Source organism: Eptatretus burgeri, chromosome 17 (genome assembly GCF_056783735.1).
Source record: "Eptatretus burgeri isolate ZD-2024b chromosome 17, Ebu_testis_v1, whole genome shotgun sequence".
Classification (NCBI taxonomy): Eukaryota; Metazoa; Chordata; class Myxini; order Myxiniformes; family Myxinidae; genus Eptatretus; species Eptatretus burgeri.
In genome coordinates, this window is record NC_140977.1 from 14418248 (window position 1) to 14438783 (window position 20536).

The 20536-nt window shown below is 38.8% G+C and overlaps 1 protein-coding gene across 1 annotated transcript in view; it reads right to left on the minus strand.

The window, feature by feature from the left end:
• Window positions 1–7479: 7479 nt before the first annotated feature.
• LOC147009368 (uncharacterized) overlaps window positions 7480–20536 on the minus strand; it is an 88120-nt gene continuing 75063 nt past the window's right edge. The window contains exon 3 of the mRNA XM_085862132.1: window positions 7480–11438. Within this exon, the coding sequence (XP_085718258.1) occupies window positions 10240–11310 (1071 nt within the window). The 5' untranslated portion in view covers window positions 11311–11438 and the 3' untranslated portion in view covers window positions 7480–10239. The remainder of the gene's footprint in view (window positions 11439–20536) is intronic.

Below are 20536 nucleotides of genomic sequence, written 5' to 3' on the forward strand. Positions count from 1 at the left end.
GCGGATCCGCCGGGGACCGAGGAGGGATTTTTACAGAGGAGGGAAGGGGGGGTGTCATACACTGCGGCCCCCGCCGCTGCGCCCATTGCGGACTCTGCATTGGTTTGTGGGGGGGGGTGTTCAACCTGCATAATGGGCATGTTCTGCATGGTCATTTCGTCCTGAGCCATGATTTCTAACATTTCTAAATTCATTACCCCCTGCTCCCGTTCGCCTTGAACCGCCATCTTGCTTAACGGAAATAATTTAAAAGCTCGTTTTTTTTTTATGGAACCGGAGGGTCGCCTCGCACACCCTTGATCCGGTTCCGTTAATTTTGTTGGAGGCGGGAGAGTTTGTCATCCCGCTCCTCGACACCAGTGTTGTAGAATTCGGACGTTCCGGATCAAATTGCCGTTTATATCGCAACGGAGCCTCATCGCTTCGTTGGATCCGATTATCTTTATCGTGTATTTAAAAACCAACTAATATTCCGCAATACAAGATGGCATTTCAATGGGGGTAATGGACGCAGCGAATAGGTTTACATTCACACAAGGACATTTATTATAATAAAACACGTATGCAATTATACAAGCAACAAAACAACTACAACCGTCTACTTCTTATGTACAGTCACTTGCACTTAACAGCTGTTCCTACTTATTAGACGGGCCCGCGGACACACGGACACACGTACGCACACACAAACACCCAAGAGATGGTGGCAGATGCCTTTAATAACGAGCTCCGGCTCGGAGGACAGGTGAGCTGAAACTCAGAACTTATCTCGAACCTCTCCACCTCATGTGGTCTTCAAGTTGTTCGGACCCGGGCTCCCGCGAATCCTCCCGTGCTTCTCAACACGTGCTGGTGAGACGAGGCGCCGATCCTTCCCGTCGATGCGTCGCTTCCCCGAGGAACCACCTCCCGCGCTTCTCAACACGTGCTCGTGAGACGAGGTGCCGATCCTTCCCGTCGATGCGTCGCTTCCCCGAGGAACCACCTCCACGAAGAGGTCGATGAGTCGCACCAAGCCGGGAACCAAAATGGAGAACAAAGGGCTCCACGAACCAAGAAGGAGAAGCCACCACTCGCAGCTCGAGCCGAGCGACTGGCTTAACTTTTTTTTCCAAGCAAAGCAGCTCGAAGCAAAAAGCCTCCTCCCGAGCCAGGCCTCAGCCGAAGCTCACTGAACCAGCCGAAGCTCACTGAACCAGCCGAAGCAAAAAGCTTCCGAAGGCTTCAACCCTAACTCAAGCCAAACAGGACCCGAAGGTCTGCTGAACAGCTACTCTCTCCGAAGCAAAAAGCTTACTGCCCAAGAACAAAGAAAGGATCTCATCCTTGTCCTTCTCCGCACCCCTCCTCCAAGCCCGGCGTGACTCCTGCCCTCGTGATCCATCCCCCCTGCTCAACCACGGGTGGGAGGGAGTTGTTGACATCATGAGTCACGGACGGCAGGGTGGTTCTTGCTCTTTCCAGAAGACAGGGAGGGATGTCTCCATTGTTCATTCCAAATTAAATCGATCCGCAGTGCATCTAATCGATTTCTGAACATTTACACAATGGAAGGTGAGCTAACTAGGGAACAAGTTAGCATATCGACACTTATCGACATAGCCGACTAAAGAAACCTGTATGTTGTGTGCAATTGAATTCCCAAATTCGTAACAATATATATATATATATATATATATATATATATATATATATATATATATATACACATATACATACATACATACATACATACATACATACATACATACATACATACATACATACATACATTTGTGTGTCGTTCGTGATTATCTCCATTTGCGGGTTTCCGAAGGTGGAATGATGTTCTCTCAGAACTCAAAATCTCCACCTCCTTTTTTGGTAAAAGCACATGATTCATGAACGAAACTGTGAAACTTCGATCTCAAAGCCTCTTTCCAAGGGTTCTTTTCAAAATCTTCACTGAACCTCTGACAGCCTCCACAAGAGCTCATTTGCAGTGATATTTCCAGGAATGCTTTCTAAATACTCACTTAACGTTTTCTTTATCACTCATGTTGCTCCGACCATCACTATTTGTACATTTGTGTGGGCATTCACCATTACGTATGATCAAGTGTGTTTTCAGGTTGGATGAATGTTTAAAAGATTTTCCACAACTTGTGTATTTGTTCGGGTGCTCATCATTGTGAATCATCATGTGTGTTTTAAGGTTACATGACTCATTAAAAATTTTTCAACAAACTATGTAATTGTGTGGGCATTCTCCATTGTGAATCATCATGTGTGTTTTAAGGTGAGATGAATAAATGAAGGATTTTCCACAAATTGTGCATTTGTTTGGGCGTTCTCCAGAATCAATTATCACATGTGATTTTTGGGTGGATGACTGAGTGAATGATTGTCGATAAGTTTGTTCAGCTTTCTTTCCTTTGTGGGACTTGTGAAAATTATTCTCTCCAAACATTTCATTATTAGGTTTGTCTTGTTTGTGAAAAGTCCTCTTGCTCATTTCAGTTGACAGGTCCTGCAGGCGTGTGTCTGAGCTGTTCCCACAAGTCGCTGCAGTGTCTCCAAGATTCATTGGATCCACCTGTAAACGTAACATCACATTACCTGCAACAAAAAAAAACAGATGCTGTACAATACTTGTAATATTATTCTGAGAAACGTACCCAAACATGTACAACTGTATTTGCACACATATTTGTTGTCGTGAAGAAAAGTAAAATAAATATTCTTGATTTAAATGTACATTATTCTGTGTTCAAGTTTGGGTTTTTCCCATGATATTCATAATTTAGGGGTAATTCATGCAATTATCAATGATGAGCCACGTGTTTGTTCCTGTAAATTGACAGCTTTTGTAAATGTGGGTGAAACAAACTGCTTTAATTGATTGAACAATTCATTGAAAACATCACCCCAAGTAGTCTTCAAATCATAGACTCCAATATAGAAGGACTGGAACCTCACAATCTCGGGGTTTGTAACTTGAGTCTGAAGGATTAACTTGAGTCCGGGGCTAAAATGACTTCTAGAAGGGCTAGAGACATGATCTCGGGATCCATATAGGGGTTTTTGAGGACGACGAGTTCAGTAGTGTCATTTTCAACACCACCTGAGGTCATCTTCAAGGTCAAATTGCTGAATTTTTGTATTTTATGCCCGTTTTTTGTCTAACTCATAGAGGAAAACTTTTGTAAAGACTATGACAAAACATGACATTGTGCACCTACTGCACCTACTTGCTGATTTCTATCATCGTTAACTTATGTATGTTTTGTTTTTTTTCTCTTTCAGAAACTGTCCAGCTGGTGATCTCACAGGATCTTTGTGTTGTTTCCTGCTTTGGTGACAATATGCCACGTCGTTGCAGCTGCTTTTGTTGTAGAGGTAACTATGATGGGACGCCTTATGTAAAGATCATATCCTTCCCAAAAGATCCTGAGGCGAGGGAGAGATGGATATTGACAATGCCAAATGAGAAAGAAAGCTTGAGGTGCTTAAAGGAGATATATATTTGTGAGACATTTAAATTGTGATTGGGTGTCAGTTAGGGGTGGAAAACGACCCAATGAACCCCCATCAATAATTCCTGGAGTACCGAAATCAGCTTTGAAGTTGCCAAATGCTGTCAATTCAAGAGCAATGTATGTTCTTAGTGTACGACTACGTGCACATCTTCAAAAATGTTCGCAACAACTGGATAACTGTTGATGGCAAGACACTCATTTGTCGTTGATGCTAATGAGTACAAAGCTTACTGGAGTGATATTCAGAAGGTTTATGAGATCGACCGGGTACTCCTATTCGCTTAACCAAGCTGACGCACACCGCTGTTTTCCCCAAGCCCCTTCAACGCCAGAGCGTACCATTGGTATGCCAAGTGTTCAATGACAAGACTGTTGCTGCTTTAAAGACCTTCAAGGATTCACTGGGCATCAGCGAAGGCACAATCATCCTCACCCAGATAATGAGTGAGTGGTTCAAGATGATGAACGTGAAAGACCGTTTCTCAGCTATCCATCTGCGCGACGAATCCAGATAGCCTTGGACAGCAGACTGCACAAGTTTCACCAGGCTGGAGCAGGCCTGTCAAATTATATCTACCTGCGCATGGCAAGGAGGTGGTGGTCGTAAGCTGAAGCGAACTGAGCAAACTGCTGATGCCTTCACTGTGTCCACACGTAATAATGTGGATGCTGCCAAATTGCTTCTGGCAGAGAAAGACTTTGACTACGTTTTTCCTGCTATATTTGCAGATGAAGCCTTGGAAATGTTTTTCGGCCAAGCCAGGCAAAGAAGCGGTGGAAACTTCTACATTGACGTAGTTGACATTATGGCTGCAGCTAAAATTGTAAATTTGCAAACACTCATTAAGCATGACATTATGCCCAAATCTAGTTCTCGTGTGATTGATTGCGACAAGAACTGTACAACTTCCATAAATCCAGATGAGCGAAGTGAACTCATTGACGAGATTACTCCTCAAGACACTCAGGATCTCTTGGGGTCTGACGATGCCCTTAAGCATAAATAGTTTATTTGGCCGGACACCTTGTTCATAAATATGGCGATAGCACTAGTATGGAGGATCATTGATGATGAAGATGGTAACGAGGTGTCATCTGAGTTTCTAGATAATTTGAATAGAGGTGGATTGAGTGTGCCGACTATGTCAACTGTCTTTTTTGTACATAATGCCTATAATTTGTATGACAAGACTAAAATGCGTGGCCGATTTCATTTTGCTGAGCTGTTAGCCTCTGTAGATGCACCTTTAGCTAGTAGTAATGCTGCATGTACTACTTTAGCTAACATTCTATTGAATGCTCATGTCCTCAATGTAAGTGACAAAGAAAAGACTTTGGGATGCCTCAGGAGGCAAGAAAAGCTCTCCAACTAGTGATAGAAATAGACATAGTTGTAATCGGCATAGTGTTGTGACATGCATATAATGTTTATGTCATACGATATATGACTGAATATCAAAGTTTGACAGCTCTTCACACTTGCATCTTATTGCAATCAGCCATCTCTCATCGTTTTTGAGTTAGACACAAAAACGGGCAAACAATACCAAAATTCAGTAATTTGACCTTGAAATATGACCTTTTGACCTTGAAGATGACCTCAAGTGGTGTTGAAAATGACACTATTGAACTCGCCGTCCTCAAAAACCCCAATATACAGTAGACTAGGTGTAAGTCGGCAGCGTGTAACTCGTCACTTCGCCTAATTCGGCAGCGTCAAAAAGTCCCGAATTTATCTCATGTTAAATCCCTTTGAATAAAGGGTCATCCCTCTGTAAGTCGTCATCTCTAAGTCGTCACTTCGTCTAAGTCGTCAGATGTTGTCCATTCCCACGTAATGGAAACTCAAGTAAATTACCACTAACTCGTCACATGGAACTGCTGCCTCATGAGAAGCCCGATTTCATGGAATCGTGATGCTCGCTCATTGGTGTACACTGCCAGTGATAGGCTATTTATAACTGCGGACACACGTTGATCACACTGCAGGCAGGACAATGGCGACTAAGCGTAAGCTTACAACTAAAACCTACCAAGAAAAATACGACATTATCCAGTTTTGCGAGGCAAATCCACTGATGAAGAAAACAGACATAGCTGAGAAGTTGGACATCAAACGGCAGACATTGAACGATATCTTGAAGAATAAGGGCAAGATATTTGGACAAGTGGAGAAGATCGTGAGGCCGGTGGGAAGTGTGAAATGCGTGAAATGTGTGTCCTTTGAAGATGTCGATGACGCGCTCATCATCTGGTTTCGGCAAATGTCGGCTCAGCCAAATATTCGGATTCGGCCGATTCGGCCAAATATTCGGCCCATACTGTCTTTCGGTGGAGGATTGCCCAGCCAACATCATGGAATACAATGACCGGTTTGAATCCTTTCTCATGCACCAGATGCCCAAGAGTTTGAGGCAGTCAAACATAACGGATTACTTCGCGAAGAAGTAAAGGATCGATCGAGCTTAGTGTTGAAGTCCGATCATGGTTTTATATTGGCTTGTTTTGTACATTACCGCACTCACTTACACATAGGCATTGAGTGGTAATCATCACCACGATGACTGTGTGTCATGTAATTTGTCACCATACCATCACCGATGGTATACGAGTTGTCTTACAGAGTTGTTCATTATCTTTACTTTTGATAAACTGATTCATGAATTCCATCTTTGCTTGATCACTTTCCAACTCACCAACTCACCCCCACATATGCCCCGAGGATTGTGTTTTCCTTTTGGTACAATAGCCGGCTCTCACACAGATGTGTCCAGGCCACGCGCGACTTCATCCTTCACCCCACAGTCATCATGAATGTTCGCATACGCGTAAGTCGTCACATTTCTAAGTCGTCACTTTTTTCTCTGTCCCGATGGTGACGACTTACGCCTAGTCTACTGTATATATATATCCCGAGATAGTGTCTCTCGCCCTTCAAGAAGTCATTTTAGTTCCGGACTCAAGTTAATCCTTCAGACTCAAGTTACAAACCCCGAGATTGTGAGGTTCCAGTCCTTCTCTATAGGAGTTGATGCTTCAAATACATACTTCAATATTAATAAAAAGGTGATGTTACAGATTGTTGAAAAAAAACAATAAAAATATGGAATTGTCACGCTATAGATGTTGTATTGTCTTCTGCACTGTGGGAAACTGAATTGTTCATTGAATTTATCATGAGGAAAAATGCCAATTTGCTTTACTCCATGCTTTAAGAAAGAATTTAATAAATATATGCTGGGAAAGCTAGTCCGGAGGCAATAAAAGACCTTGTAAAACCTTATCAATTGATTCGCTGGCCTAGATGGGAAGGGCAAGAAATCGCATCCTCTTTCCTCCCCTCACCCGGACAATCTGGAGCAAGCACCAATAAGAGACCACTTCTCATCCTGTGTTTGTGATTTTAACCTTGTAAAGTTCCATCTGCTTCTGCTTCAAAAAGTCTCTCTTTGTTCAATTAATTTCTTTTGATGTATTCGCCACGCCCTGGTGAGATCACACACACACACACAAACACACAAACACACAAACACACAAACACACAAACACACAAACACACAAACACACAAACACACAAACACACAAACATATATATATATATATATATATATATATATATATATATATATATATATATATATATATATATATATATACTAAATGTACTCTTTGTAAAATTAACATTTTGCTTGTGACATCGCTCCACGCTACCCTTCTATGTGCACAAGCTTGTCTTTTATTTGTGACTGAACAAACAGCTTAAACTGAACTAAAAGTTATTTCTGTCTCGAGGTGGCCAAAACTGCCCCCACAATACCACCCTGATACACCACCTTATTTAATATTAGCAAAGGTACCCGGTGTTGCTGGGAAAAGGGGGGGCTCTCCTCCCACCCCAACCCCTCTGGCCTCCCACCACACCCATCCCCTCCCTCATCCCACCCCTCCCTCTCGACTCCCACTGCACCCGGTAAGTTATGAAATGTGAGAAAAATGAGTTTAAAACCACGAGTAAGGTGTATTATGGTAATTGATGCGATCCTATAAAGTTTCTTCGTGATTTACCTTGGGAGCTCAGATGAGGAGCATTGTAACTAAACAACCAAAGAATGCCTTTTTCACTTTTATATAAAAGATAACATCGCTCCAACCTTCCAATGAAATGAAATAACATCCTCCTCACAATAAAGACCAAGTCTGTAGACGGCAATGGTTCACGAGAGGTATTTGACGATGTAGATTGTTTCAGAAGTCAAGGATGAGACAATGTGATAATTTTTTACCAAGTTCTGAAAATGATCAACATGATGTGGTACGAGTGACAGGATATTAGCTGCAAAATGTTGAAAACCCGGTTTCGTTCAACAACTTTCAAAATTTGACCTTTGCATAACCTTTAAAGGTCACAAAACAATGTTGTGGACATTAAAATAAGGAAACAGGAGACGTGCTATAGCTTATTGGAGTTAGTTCATCAAAGAAGGTCGAAAACCCGGTTCGATTCCCACAACTTTGAAAATTTGACCTTTGTGAACTTTAAAGGTCAAAGGTCAAGGATTATGACCTTTGGTGCAAAACTTCCTCTGGAACATTCCAGGAACAATATAACGTCATATAGGCTATATGGCATTTCACACTCCTCGGATTATCCATACTTTGATGAAATCAGCGTAAAAAACAAACTTGAAGGGGGCGCCACAGGCAAGGTGTTCGAGATAGAGCAAAATGGTTTCAAGAATTTAGGTGGGGAATGACCTCAAGCTTATGCATAAAAATATTGTCATCCTAGCTCTCAAAGTTTGGGCGGTCGTATGATTTTTATGTCAAAATTCGCAATTTTCTAAGTTCGTGACCTTGTGACCTTGACCTTGGGACGAGAATGAAAAATCGAGCTCTGTGGGACTATGCAGGTGCCATTGGGCTAACCAAATACTGAAACCCCTGCCAGATTCCACAAACCCCCTCGGAGAAGATGCAAATTGAAATTGGCTACCCCTTAAAAACACATTTTTTTGGCGTGGCTCCGTCCATAATGGGCGCACCACGCCCATTCTCAGGAAAACACACCGAGATCATGATATAAACCTCCCACCAAAATTTTATCAGGATCGGATCAAAACCCACAGAGCTTTGCTCCGGACAGACAAACAGACAGACAGACAGACACACACACACCAACAACGAATATGGTGGTCACTTATTTTTTCGTGAACCAATTACTGCACCATCGTCGCAAGAAGACAGCCAAACATAACAATACACACACACACACACACACACACACACACACACACACACACACACACACACACACACACACACACACACACACACACACACACACACACACACACACACTCCAATCTTGTCAACACTGATGGTACAATGTGTCGATAGTTATTTAAGATGTTGGAAATAGCGGAAAGTCGAGGTGTCAATATCCTGAGAACAAAAAGTTTCGCAAGAAATGCTTTCCACATTTCAAAAAGATCCATAACAGTTTGGCTTGCACCCTGCAGATGGAGGCTGAGTTCGTTTAGATGTGCAATGATGTCAGTTAGAAACATTAGTTGCACGACCTATTTGTTATAAATCAGGTCGGGATCGTTTTTGACTTTTTTCTAACAAAAAGATCTTGATTGCATCCATGCAGTTCACAAAGCGTGTCAAAACCTTCCACGGCTAGGCCAACAGACATTGCTGTGAAAAGGAATGTCATTGTATGTACATCTCCTCAAGCAGAACTTGTAATTTCCTGTGCATCAAGGCAGATCGAGCAATATGAAAATGAATTATATTCACCACTGTAGTCATCATATTATTGAGCTCTTGGCACAAAGATTTTTTTATGATCTTTGATCTTTACAAATCCCTTTTGTTTTCTGACCACATCAGGGGCTCCATCTGTTGTCGAAGGTAACATTTTTCTGATGTCAATTTATCTTTCCTCAAAATGATTAACAAACATCTTCACAATATATTCCCCTGTTGTTGTGCCATGCATGGGAATTAGGCAGCATACCTCTTCTCAAACTTTGTCTGAGTCACAGAACCTCACAACAACGTTGGCCATGGTAAGTTATTTATATCATCACTTTCAAGTGCGACACGAAATATCATTGCATCTTTTAATGCCACCATCTGTTACTTGTTGACATTTTCTGCCATTTTGCTTATCTGTTTCTCCACTGATCTGGCAGACATAGATACGTCTTTAATTCTGAAGAAGATCGTGTGTTCACTGTGCAAACTGTTGAACAAACATTTGAACAGCTGAGAAATCCTCTTTTATACATTCCCCATCTAGAAATGTCTTTCCATGTTTTGCAACACATTTTACGATTTTGTAGCTTCCCTCTGTTGCTTGATTTTTACTGACGCAAACATTCGTAAAGACACTGCTTTACTTTCTTTGCATTGCAATAGCCAGTTTAATTGACTCTTCCTTGTCCGCCTTGTCCTTGAACTGTTTATCGTGCTTTGTTTGAAAATGTCATTGGATACGTGATGTGTGGCAAACAACACTTCACAACATAGAGCATAAACAGCACGGTCTTTATTTTGATCCGTATCCGTATTCATCTCTCGAAGAGGGATAAAATTAGTGAACATCCAACTTTGCTTTCTTTCGAACCGCTATTTTGCCCCCTCAAAAACACCTAATCAGTAGAATTTATCACGAGATTTCCTGAGAATCAAGATTGGCTGACCCCACCAAACGTTATGCAGTTAATAAGCCAATTGAATCGTTTTTTTTGTGAATCATCATGTGCGTTTTAAGGTGACCTGACTGATTAAAAGATTTTCCACAACTTGTGCATTTGTGTGAGCGTTCACCATTGTGAATCATCATGTGTGTTTTAAGGTCGGATGAACGTATAAAAGATTTTCCACAACTTGTGCATTTGAATGGGCGTTCCCCATTGTGAATCATCATGTGCCTTTGAAGGTCAGATGAACATATAAAAGATTTTCCACAGCTTGTGCATTTGTATGGGAATTCTCCATTGTGAATCATCATGTGTGTTTTAAGGTGGGATGAACGAATAAAAGATTTTCCACAATTTGTACATTTGAATGGGCGTACTCCATTGTGAATCATCATGTGTGTTTTCAGGTTAGATGAATAAATGAATGATTTTCCACAAATTGTGCATTTGTTCGGGCGTTCTCCATTGTGAATCATCATGTGTGTTTTAAGTTCAGATGAGCGAATAAAAGATTTTCCACAACTTGTGCATTTGAATGGGCGTTCATCATTGTGAATCATCATGTGCCTTTGAAGGTCGGATGAACAAATAAAAGATTTTCCACAAATTGTGCATTTGTGTGGGCGTTCTCCATTGTGAATCATCATGTGTCTTTTAAGGTGGAATGAACGAATAAAAGATTTTCCACAACTTGTGCATTTGTGTGGGCGTTCTCCATTGTGAATTATCATGTGTGATTTCAGGTGGGATGAACGAATAAAAGATTTTCCACAACTTGTACATTTGTGTGAGCGTTCTCCATTGTGAATCATCATGTGTGATTTAAGGTCAGATGAACGAATAAAAGATTTTCCACAACTTGTACATTTGAATGGGCGTTCTCCATTGTGAATCCTCATGTGTGTTTTAAGGTGAGATGACCAAATAAAAGATTTTCCACAAATTGTGCATTTGTGTGGGCGTTCTCCAGTATCAATTATCACACGTGATTTTCGGGTGGATGACTGAGTGAAAGATTTTCCAGAAGTTTTTTCAGCTTTCTTTCCTTTGTGAGACTTGTGAAAATTATTCTCTGCAAACATTTCATTATTCGGTTTGTCTGGTTTGTAAAAAGTCCTCTTGCTCGCTTCAGTTGGCAGATCTTGCAGATGTGTGTCTGAGCTGTTCGTACAAGTCGCTGCAGTCTCTCTTGGAAATTCAATTGATCCACCTGTAAATGTAACATCACATTACCTGTAAAAAAAATCAGATTCTGTACAATACTTGTAAAATTATTCTGACAAATTTACCCAAACATGTGCAACTGTATTTGCACACGTAATTGTTGTATTGCAGAAAGTAGAAAAATATTCTTGATGTAAATATACATTATTCTGTGTTCAAATTTCGGTTCTTCCCATGATATTCATAATTTCGGCTAAATTCATCCAATTATCAATGATGAGCCACGTGTTTGTTCCTGAAAATTGACAGCTTTTGTTAATGTGGGTGAAACAAACTGCTTTACTTTTTAAGACAATTCATTGAAAACAATACCCCAAGTAGTCTTCTAATACATTCTTCAACATTAATAAAAAGGTGATGTTAAATATTGTTGAAAAAAATCAAAAAAATGTGGAACTGTCGTGCTATCGACATTGTATTATCTTTTGTACTGTGGGAAACTGAATTGTTCATTGAATTTATGATGTAAAATGCCGATTTGCGTTTGTTCATGCTTTCAAAAAGAATTTAATAAATATATGCTGGGAAAGCTGGTATGAGGCATTGAACACATTCCTTCGTAGTCGTATAAGACCTTGTTAAACCTTATCTATTGATTTGCTGGCCCAGATGGCGAGGGCAAGAAATCACATCCTCTTTCCTCCCCTCACCCGAACGATCTGGAGCAAGCACCGATAAGAGACCGTTTCTCATCCTGTGTTTGTGATTTTAACCTTATAAAGTTGCATCTCTTAATTTCCTTTGATGTATTAACCATGCCCTGGTGAGATCACATGTAAGTAGAAGATAAATGGGGTTTCTAAGGCATCGATTCGAATGAATGAGGAAAAATACACCCGTGCGGGAGTGACGGTCATCTCTGCGCGAAACAAGGTCAACTGCTATGCAATGACACCATTCACTAACTTTTACCATGCCCAGTCGAGAATATATATCCTCCTGAAGGTCGGGCAGTTTTTGCAAACTTGGAAGTCACGTGATGCAAAAGCGAAATTCGAAAATCCGTCCCGACCAAATTTAGATATTGTCCCATACATTAATATGCCACAATCAAATTCAAGATCGCTTGAGAAATGTAGGAGGAAATAGATTTTGAAAATCGTCATTTTCGCATTTTTTGCCAACTTTGAAGTCACGTGACACGAAAGCGAATATCGAAAATCCGGCCCGACCGAATTTAGATATTGTCCCATACATTCATATGCTACAATCAAATTCAAGATCGCTTGAGAAATGTAGGAGGAAATGGAGTTAGAAAATCGTCATTTTCGCATTTTTTGCCAACTTTGAAGTCACGTGACACGAAAACGAAAGTGAATATCGAAAATCCGGCCCGACCAAATTTAGATATTGTCCCATAGATTTATATGCTACAATCAAATTCAAGATTGCTTGAGAAATGGCGGAGGAGATAGAATTTGAAAATCGTCATTTTCGCAACTTCAAAGGCCTTGTTACCTTGACCTTGACCTTCGGTGACCTCGAAAGTCATACCATCGTGTACGTTTCATCGACCTCTTTCAGGATCACTAATGACCAGATCTCCCGCTTTAACTTCATTGTGAACAGATGGACGGACGGACGGATCGAAGGACATCGACACCCATATTATTAGTTCATGTTCGAAGAGATGACCTAAAAAGGGGAAAAAAAAAACTCTGAATCAATGCCGAAAAAGCCCAAAACAGGAGACTGATTCCTCCCTCTCCCATACAAATAAATGTAAAATTGAGACTGTCTCAAGGCCTATAAGGTCAAAAGAGGAGAATGATTTTCTCCCCCCCCCCCCGACTTTCTGACTCAAGCCCCATACGGTCAAGAGGAGACCGATCTCTGCCCCATTGAGCAAATGTTATTAAACTGAGACTTACTGATAAAAGCACTTTTTCCTTTTATATTTTCATTCCACTCAAAGAGTGATCCAATGAATATTTGTTCATGTTCTACTCTGTGCAATAAATTAATTTTTCTATTGCATTCATCACCATCGAGTATATTCACCAAGATTATTTTAGAACTTAGTTCTTGGTTTAAATGTCTTTGTTGAGCAGAAATAAAATGAAAAACTTCTCTCAATGCTCTTGTTTGACCACCTCCTGATCCACATATCATTTTGAGATTGTCGTAAATTGTTTTTCCATTGTTCAATTGATAACCATCAACGTTTTCAGTCCATTCAAGGATATATTTTTTTTTTCTTTACATCCTGCAACTTGTTTCTAATTAAATTTATATTTTGGTTTTACTCGTAGACATTAAAATTATATAGAGTCTGATATGTTCTAAAATATGTTCAAAAATACTTTCCACACATCCTGTAAGCTGTAAAACAGTGCAGCTGAAAAACAGGAAGCTGTCTGACACTGAAACACAGCTGCCCCCATTGTTTTCAAGTCCAGGAAAATTTTCAAGATTACGTAATCATACTTCCTCAAAGCAGCTGTAAAAGTTAGCTTTCAATCGAAAATCTTGTCTGACTGCTTTTTCATTTTTCTCATCTTGTCCCAATGGTAAATGACTGAGACATGAACTATCTTTCATCCGATGAAAAAGAGAACCCATCACAATATTGGTAAGTGTGTGTGTGTGTGTGTGTGTGTGTGTGTGTGTGTGTGTGTGTGTGTGTGTGTGTGTGTGTGTGTGTGTGTGTGTGTGTGTGTGTGTTGTTAAGTCTGGTTTCCTCTGAGAATGACAGTGAAGCAACTGATTATTAATTAAAATCACTAAACGACCAATAATTATTTTATATCTTTTTCTAACAGGTTTCTCCAATCAAGGCATCTTTCATTACAAATATAGAAAATAAATTATTTGAATATCACGAGGAATGGATAAAAATGAATGACTTTCTTGAAGATATTTATTCCTTTCGAAATCAACTGAATGATATCATTGTTGATTTGAAACAAGTACTCTCATGCCCTGTAATCTTGAAAGACCCGACTTCAAGGTAAGAAACGCACACACATATATGTGTCTATTTGTGTGAGTGTGTGTGTGTGTTTGTGTGTCTGTCTCTCTATCTCTATCTGTTTGTCTCTGTCTCTCTCTCTTTGTCTCTGTCTATCAATCTGTCTCTCTGTCCATTTGTCTCTTTCTCTCTGTTGGGTAGGTGCTAGACTACCCTTATTCTCAGGTTTTCCGTCTGTCTATGTTGGGTGGTCGCTAGACTACCCTTATTCTCAGGTTTTCCATCTGTCTGTATGGCTGTCTGTTTGTATGTAATGGACAGCTCTGGAGGCCAGAGGAGTCAATGGATTTTGATGAAACTTGACTGGTACATTCATACCAGGATCTAGTTGTATGCGTTTTAGCACCGTTGCTATGGACACCACCGTTGCCCAGCAATGGGACTTTGAAATTTTGAAAAAAATCCGATTTTTTTTTTTCCGAAAATCAAAAATCAGCGTCCACGCTTTTATGCGCACTATAATTTTTAGGTTTTCTCTTACTTTTATTAAATATCTGTTGAAAGACTAACATAAGAGTATTACCTGTTTTGTTTTTTAAAGGGACAACCCACACATATCTACTCCTCAAATCAATAACGGTTAAAGCATACTTGCACCCCTTATCATTATTGAGTTCATTCAAATAAGCGGACCAGATATAATCAACTTCCTTGGAATAAACCTTCCTTCTATGAAACTTTGTGATTATTGGTTGATGTAATTCATCAGCTAATTGTTCTTCAGTCAAAATGACATCATTATAGCCTATACGTTTTTTGAATATCCAAACCCAAGTTTCAATTTAGTACTGATCATCTTCTTCACGATGAACTTATCAACTTTTTCTCTCAAGGTTGGATTTTGTATTTACAACATTACACAACATTTCTCTATCGGCGTTATGTTTTTCTTCCAAAGTTGTGGTATTCCCATAATCAATATTGTGCCTCATGCACACTTCATCCACCCTATTGATGGGTGTACTCCATGGTTTAAGATTGTATGCCTCATCTAATCTTTTATCCAAGTTTGTTCCTGGACCACAGAAAGAATACCCTGGTAGATGTAATTCCCCTGGTATTCCAGTCATTGTAAATTTACTTCCTGATAAAAACTTTTGAATATCTCCTCCAGGTTTGTGTTTGGAGACAAATTTAGTCTTTTTAGAGCCACACACCAAACATGCACCTTTTTGTATAACCCTATTACTTTTACTTTTAAAATACGAGATATTTTTAGTGTTAGTTTTCTTTTTACATTTGAGACAATAACTAATTTACAGAGTGTGAAAACCTTTTTAGTTTCCAACATGCACATTTGAATCTTAATTTTTAAAACATAAATAATCCTCAGAAATGTCTTCACTCTCTCCTCCATTTATTTAAGAAAAAAATGGAAAACTTTAAGTAAAGTCAATCACACCAACATCATCAATAATATAATCTTTATCTCCACTTTCTCGTTTATATCTTCTCCCTGAAACTGATGTTAATAGTCTTGATGCAAATATTTATAATGGACTGGTCAATTCTCTGTTTTCCTCCTCAGTGCGTTGAGATTTATTTATTTTCTGTAATACACCCAATCTTTTTCTAATCTCACTGGTTTCCATATTTTTATATTTATTTATTCTCTCTCTTTCATCCCTCTCATTCTCCTCCCTCTTCTTTCTTCTCCTTTTCCTCCTTCTCTCTCTCTCTTCTCCATCTCCTCTTCCTCATTCTCTCTCTTCTCCTTTTCCTCCTTTTCCTCCTTCTCTCTCTTCTCTCTTTCCTCCTTCTCTCTCTTCTCCTTTTCTCTCTTCTCCCTCTCCTTCTCTCTCTTCTCCTTTTCCTCCTTTGTCTCAGTTTCTTCAACTCCTTCCTCGTCCCTTACTATCCTTGAATCACTTACACCCCATAGAATATCAAACATATATTCATCAGGATTTCTTGTTATTCCTGTATCCAAAATAATTTTTTTTTACAACAGGAAACCAATAAAATTTCTTCTGAATTTCTAAGAGCCTTGCGTTTTCTTAACTTTATAATTTTTTCATTATTTAACATTTTAATTAAATCCAAAGTTGTTGGTTTATTAACATCAGAATAAAGCCAATCTTTTATTGAAAATACCTCATCCTTATGTTGTAGAACATATTTATTAAAATATTGAATACCCTTTTCTTGAAGGTATGCTTGGACACAGAAATGATAATTTTCTTGAAGCCTTCTTGATGTTATTTATGTATGAGAAATATATGACAGATTAAAATAATGACAGGAAACACACCCCCCATCTTCCGATAGTTAAATCATTTTGTATTTCCTTACTTATTATATATAATCCTGTTTTTTTCTGTTTTCATGATATAAACTATGGCATAACCATGATTAAATTTACCCTTATTAAATTCTTTTATTTGTTGTTTATTAATCGTGCTTCCACAAAACTCATTCTCAGCACCAAGTGGATAATATTCTTCCTTACGAGACTGATTTAATTGTTCCAGATCTTCGAGGTCAATTTTAAATGACCAATTATACCCTAAATCATTCATATCATACCCCCATTGTTCTATTCTCACACAAACAATACGAGTAGGGTGAATATACTGATTCTGGCTCACTTTTCCCCATGTAAGTGAATGGGGGATTTTCAGCGATGCATATTTTTTCCCCCTAAAAAGTAAACCCCCTTTTTATCCCAAGGCATATTTATTTGTCTCCCCTTTTAACCTAGGGACACTTTTTTTACAATAACCAATGCAATAAGATAAAGATTTGTTCAAATAGTAAAGTAGTAATGTGATTTGTTAAAGGTGATTCTGAAGAAATATCTGAAACATGTAAGCCTCGGGACACTCTTTTTAAAATAACCAATGCATATTGTTTAGCTCACTCATTGAATCAATAAAGATTTGTTCATTCTCAAATTCCTTCAATAGTTTAACTTTCTTTGCACAATAATCCCCATCTAAAATATTTAAAAATAAAACGATTGAATCTTCATATTTTTTAAGATACCCCTTTTGTGCCATTATGAAATGATAAACTTCTCTTAATGCTCTTGTTTGACCACCTCCTGAGCCTCAGATTATTTTTTGCATAAGCCCCGCCCACCTTTTCATAAGCCCCACCCACTTTTCCTAAACCCCGCCCACTTTCACGAGGTGTTTTTATAAGCCACGCCCACTTTTCCTCAGCCTCGCCTACTCTTACATCATTTCCAGTTCATCTCTGACTCTCAAAGAAATCACGAGAAAATTCTGGAATGTTATGGTTTTGAAAAAAATTTCCAAGGCTTGTCTGGGCTGTTAGGCAATTTTTTTCAAACAATCCTCCATTTTGATAACATAATTTCTCCATTCTCACAAGGCTTGCCTGGGCTTGCCCAGGGAATTTTCAAAGAATCCTCCATTTTGAAAAAAAAATTCTCCATTCTCACGAGGCTTGCCTGGGGTTGCCCAGGGAAACAATGCCCAACAGTCTTTCTCTATAAAAGGTTCAACCCAGATTCCATTAAAAAAAAAATTCTGACAATGGAGTGCTGTACTGAGCTTGAGTGGGATGAGCTTGCTTGGGGATCGACTACTTGTATGGAACTAAACCTTCAAGTTGATGAACTGGATTCAAACCTCTTATCTGTTGAGGTAAGATTTTATTTTCCTATTTTCAGTTTGTTTTAAGTATCGACTCATTTAATAATAAAATAACTTAATTAATATATTATTATTTTCTCTTACAGGAAATTGTATCTGAAAATACCGATTTTGCCACAACTTGGGGTGAAATTGTTGGCTTGGTTGAAGACCTTATGAGTGACCAAGACCCACAGAACGAGCTCGTCCTTGAAGACCCAACCAAAGAGTTATACCTTGAAGACCTTGTGATCGACCAAGACCCACTGAACAAGTTATACCTTGATGAGCCAGAATACAAGTTTTACCTTGGAGACTCACAAATTTTGGAAAAAATCAGGAAATGAGTTCTGCCTTGATGGTTTAAATAACTACCTTGGAGACTCACAAATTTTGAAAAAAATCAGGAAATGAGTTATCACTTTGAGACTTTGTAAGTTGGTTTTATTTTGGAGACTTGAAATGTGGGTTCTGGCTTGATAACTCACAATGTGATACATATCTTGGAAACTCAACAGGAATGTGGTGAGACCTTGAAGACTTGGAAAGTTGGGTTTATTTTGGAGACTTGAAATGCTATCAATCTTTGGGATCTAAACCTATCGATGTAGTTCTTTATTGGATGGTGCTTGATGGGAGCAAGATCAAGAAAGTTCCAGGAAGAAAGTGCAGTCTTACTCGCCCTTTCTACGTCATCAAACCTGAAAGCCTTAAAAGACAGAATTGGAAGAAGAGAAAAAAAAACGTAAAAAATATATATAGGTGGAAATCTCATTTTGAAAAAGACATTGTGTTGGGCGAGGGTTGGGTTGGGGTTGAGATTTTGCACGTGAGGGTTGGGACACGGACACACACACACACACACACACACACACACACACACACACACACACACACACACACACACACACACACACACACACACACACACACACACACACCAACACAAAAGTTAAGCCTTGACTATTCAGTTGAGGATTCTGTGTTTGGGGTTCACAGATCTAAGAACATCCCCCTTGACACACATTATATACTGTTATACACCTCGGACTTGGCCCTCGAGTGCCCACAAAGGTGGAGAGTAGGAGGGAATGAAGGGCCAACCCATTGCTCCCATGGGTATTATTTGCTTAGTTTTGTCTTTTGTAATTCCTGTGAATAAAATGAACCTAAAATCTCTTCCCATTCTAAATCATATATCTTATAAGTCCAAGGAACTGTATCTATTACATCAACAATTAAAAAAAGTCAGTTCGTCCATCGTATAGAATAACCTTTTTCAAAATGAGATTTCCACCTATATATTCTCACAATATCACCAACTTTGAACTTAGGTTTTCTGACATTAATCTCTTTTTCATATTTTAATTTTGTAAATGTTTCTGATGGTTTCATATTCGTTGACGTGTGAATCGTGTCATGATACTTATCCACAATATCCTGAATAAAAAATGCCCATTGCTGTGAACCGATTTGTGTGAATTTTTTATATAGTCTCTCTTTGAAGGTACGATTAAAATGTTCAACAACAACGGCCTTCCCTTCATTGAAGGTACTGTATAATGTAATACTGTTATTTTTTAGAAAATTCATAAATATCTTGTTATAAAACTCTCTACCCTCATCAGTCCACAATTTTTTTAGGTTTTCTCTTACTTTTATTTAATATCTGTTGAAAGGCTAACATAAGAGTATTACCTGTTTTGTTTTTTAAAGGACAACCCATGCGTATCTACTCCTCAAATCAATAACGGTTAAAGCATACTTGTACCCCTTATCATTATTGAGTTCAATCAAATCAGCGGACCAGATATAATCAACTTCCTTGGAATAAACCTTCCTTCTCTGAAACCTTTTGAATATTGGTTTATGTAATTCATCAGCTAATTGCTCTTCAATCTTAATGACATCATTGGAGCCTATAAGTTTTTTGAATTTCCAAGTCCAAGTTTCAATTTAGCACTGATCATCTTCTTCACGATGAACCGATCAACTTCTTCTCTCAAGGTTTGATTTTGTATCAGAGCCAAATTATACATTTCTCTATCGGCTTCATGCTTTTCTTCCAAAGCTGTGGTATTTCCATAATCAATATCGTGTCTCATGCACACTTCATCAACTCTATTGATGGGTTCATTCCATGATTTAGGATTGTCTGCCTCATCTAATCTTTTATCCAAGTTTGTGACTGGACCACAGAAATAATACCCTGGTAGATGTAATTCCCCTGGTATTCCAGTAGTTGTAAATTTACTTCCTGATAAAAAACTTTTGTGTATCTCCTCTGAGTTTGTGTTTGGAGATAAATTGATTTGTATTTTGAACCACACACCGAACATATAACTTTTTGGATAACCCTGTTATTTTTACTTTTAATAGAAGAAATATTTTTAGTATTAGTTTTCTTTTTACATTTGAGACAATAACTCATTTATTTATGAGAAAAATTCCTGCAGAGGGCAAAAACCTTCTTAGTTTCCAACATGCACATTTGAATCTTAATTTTTAAAACAT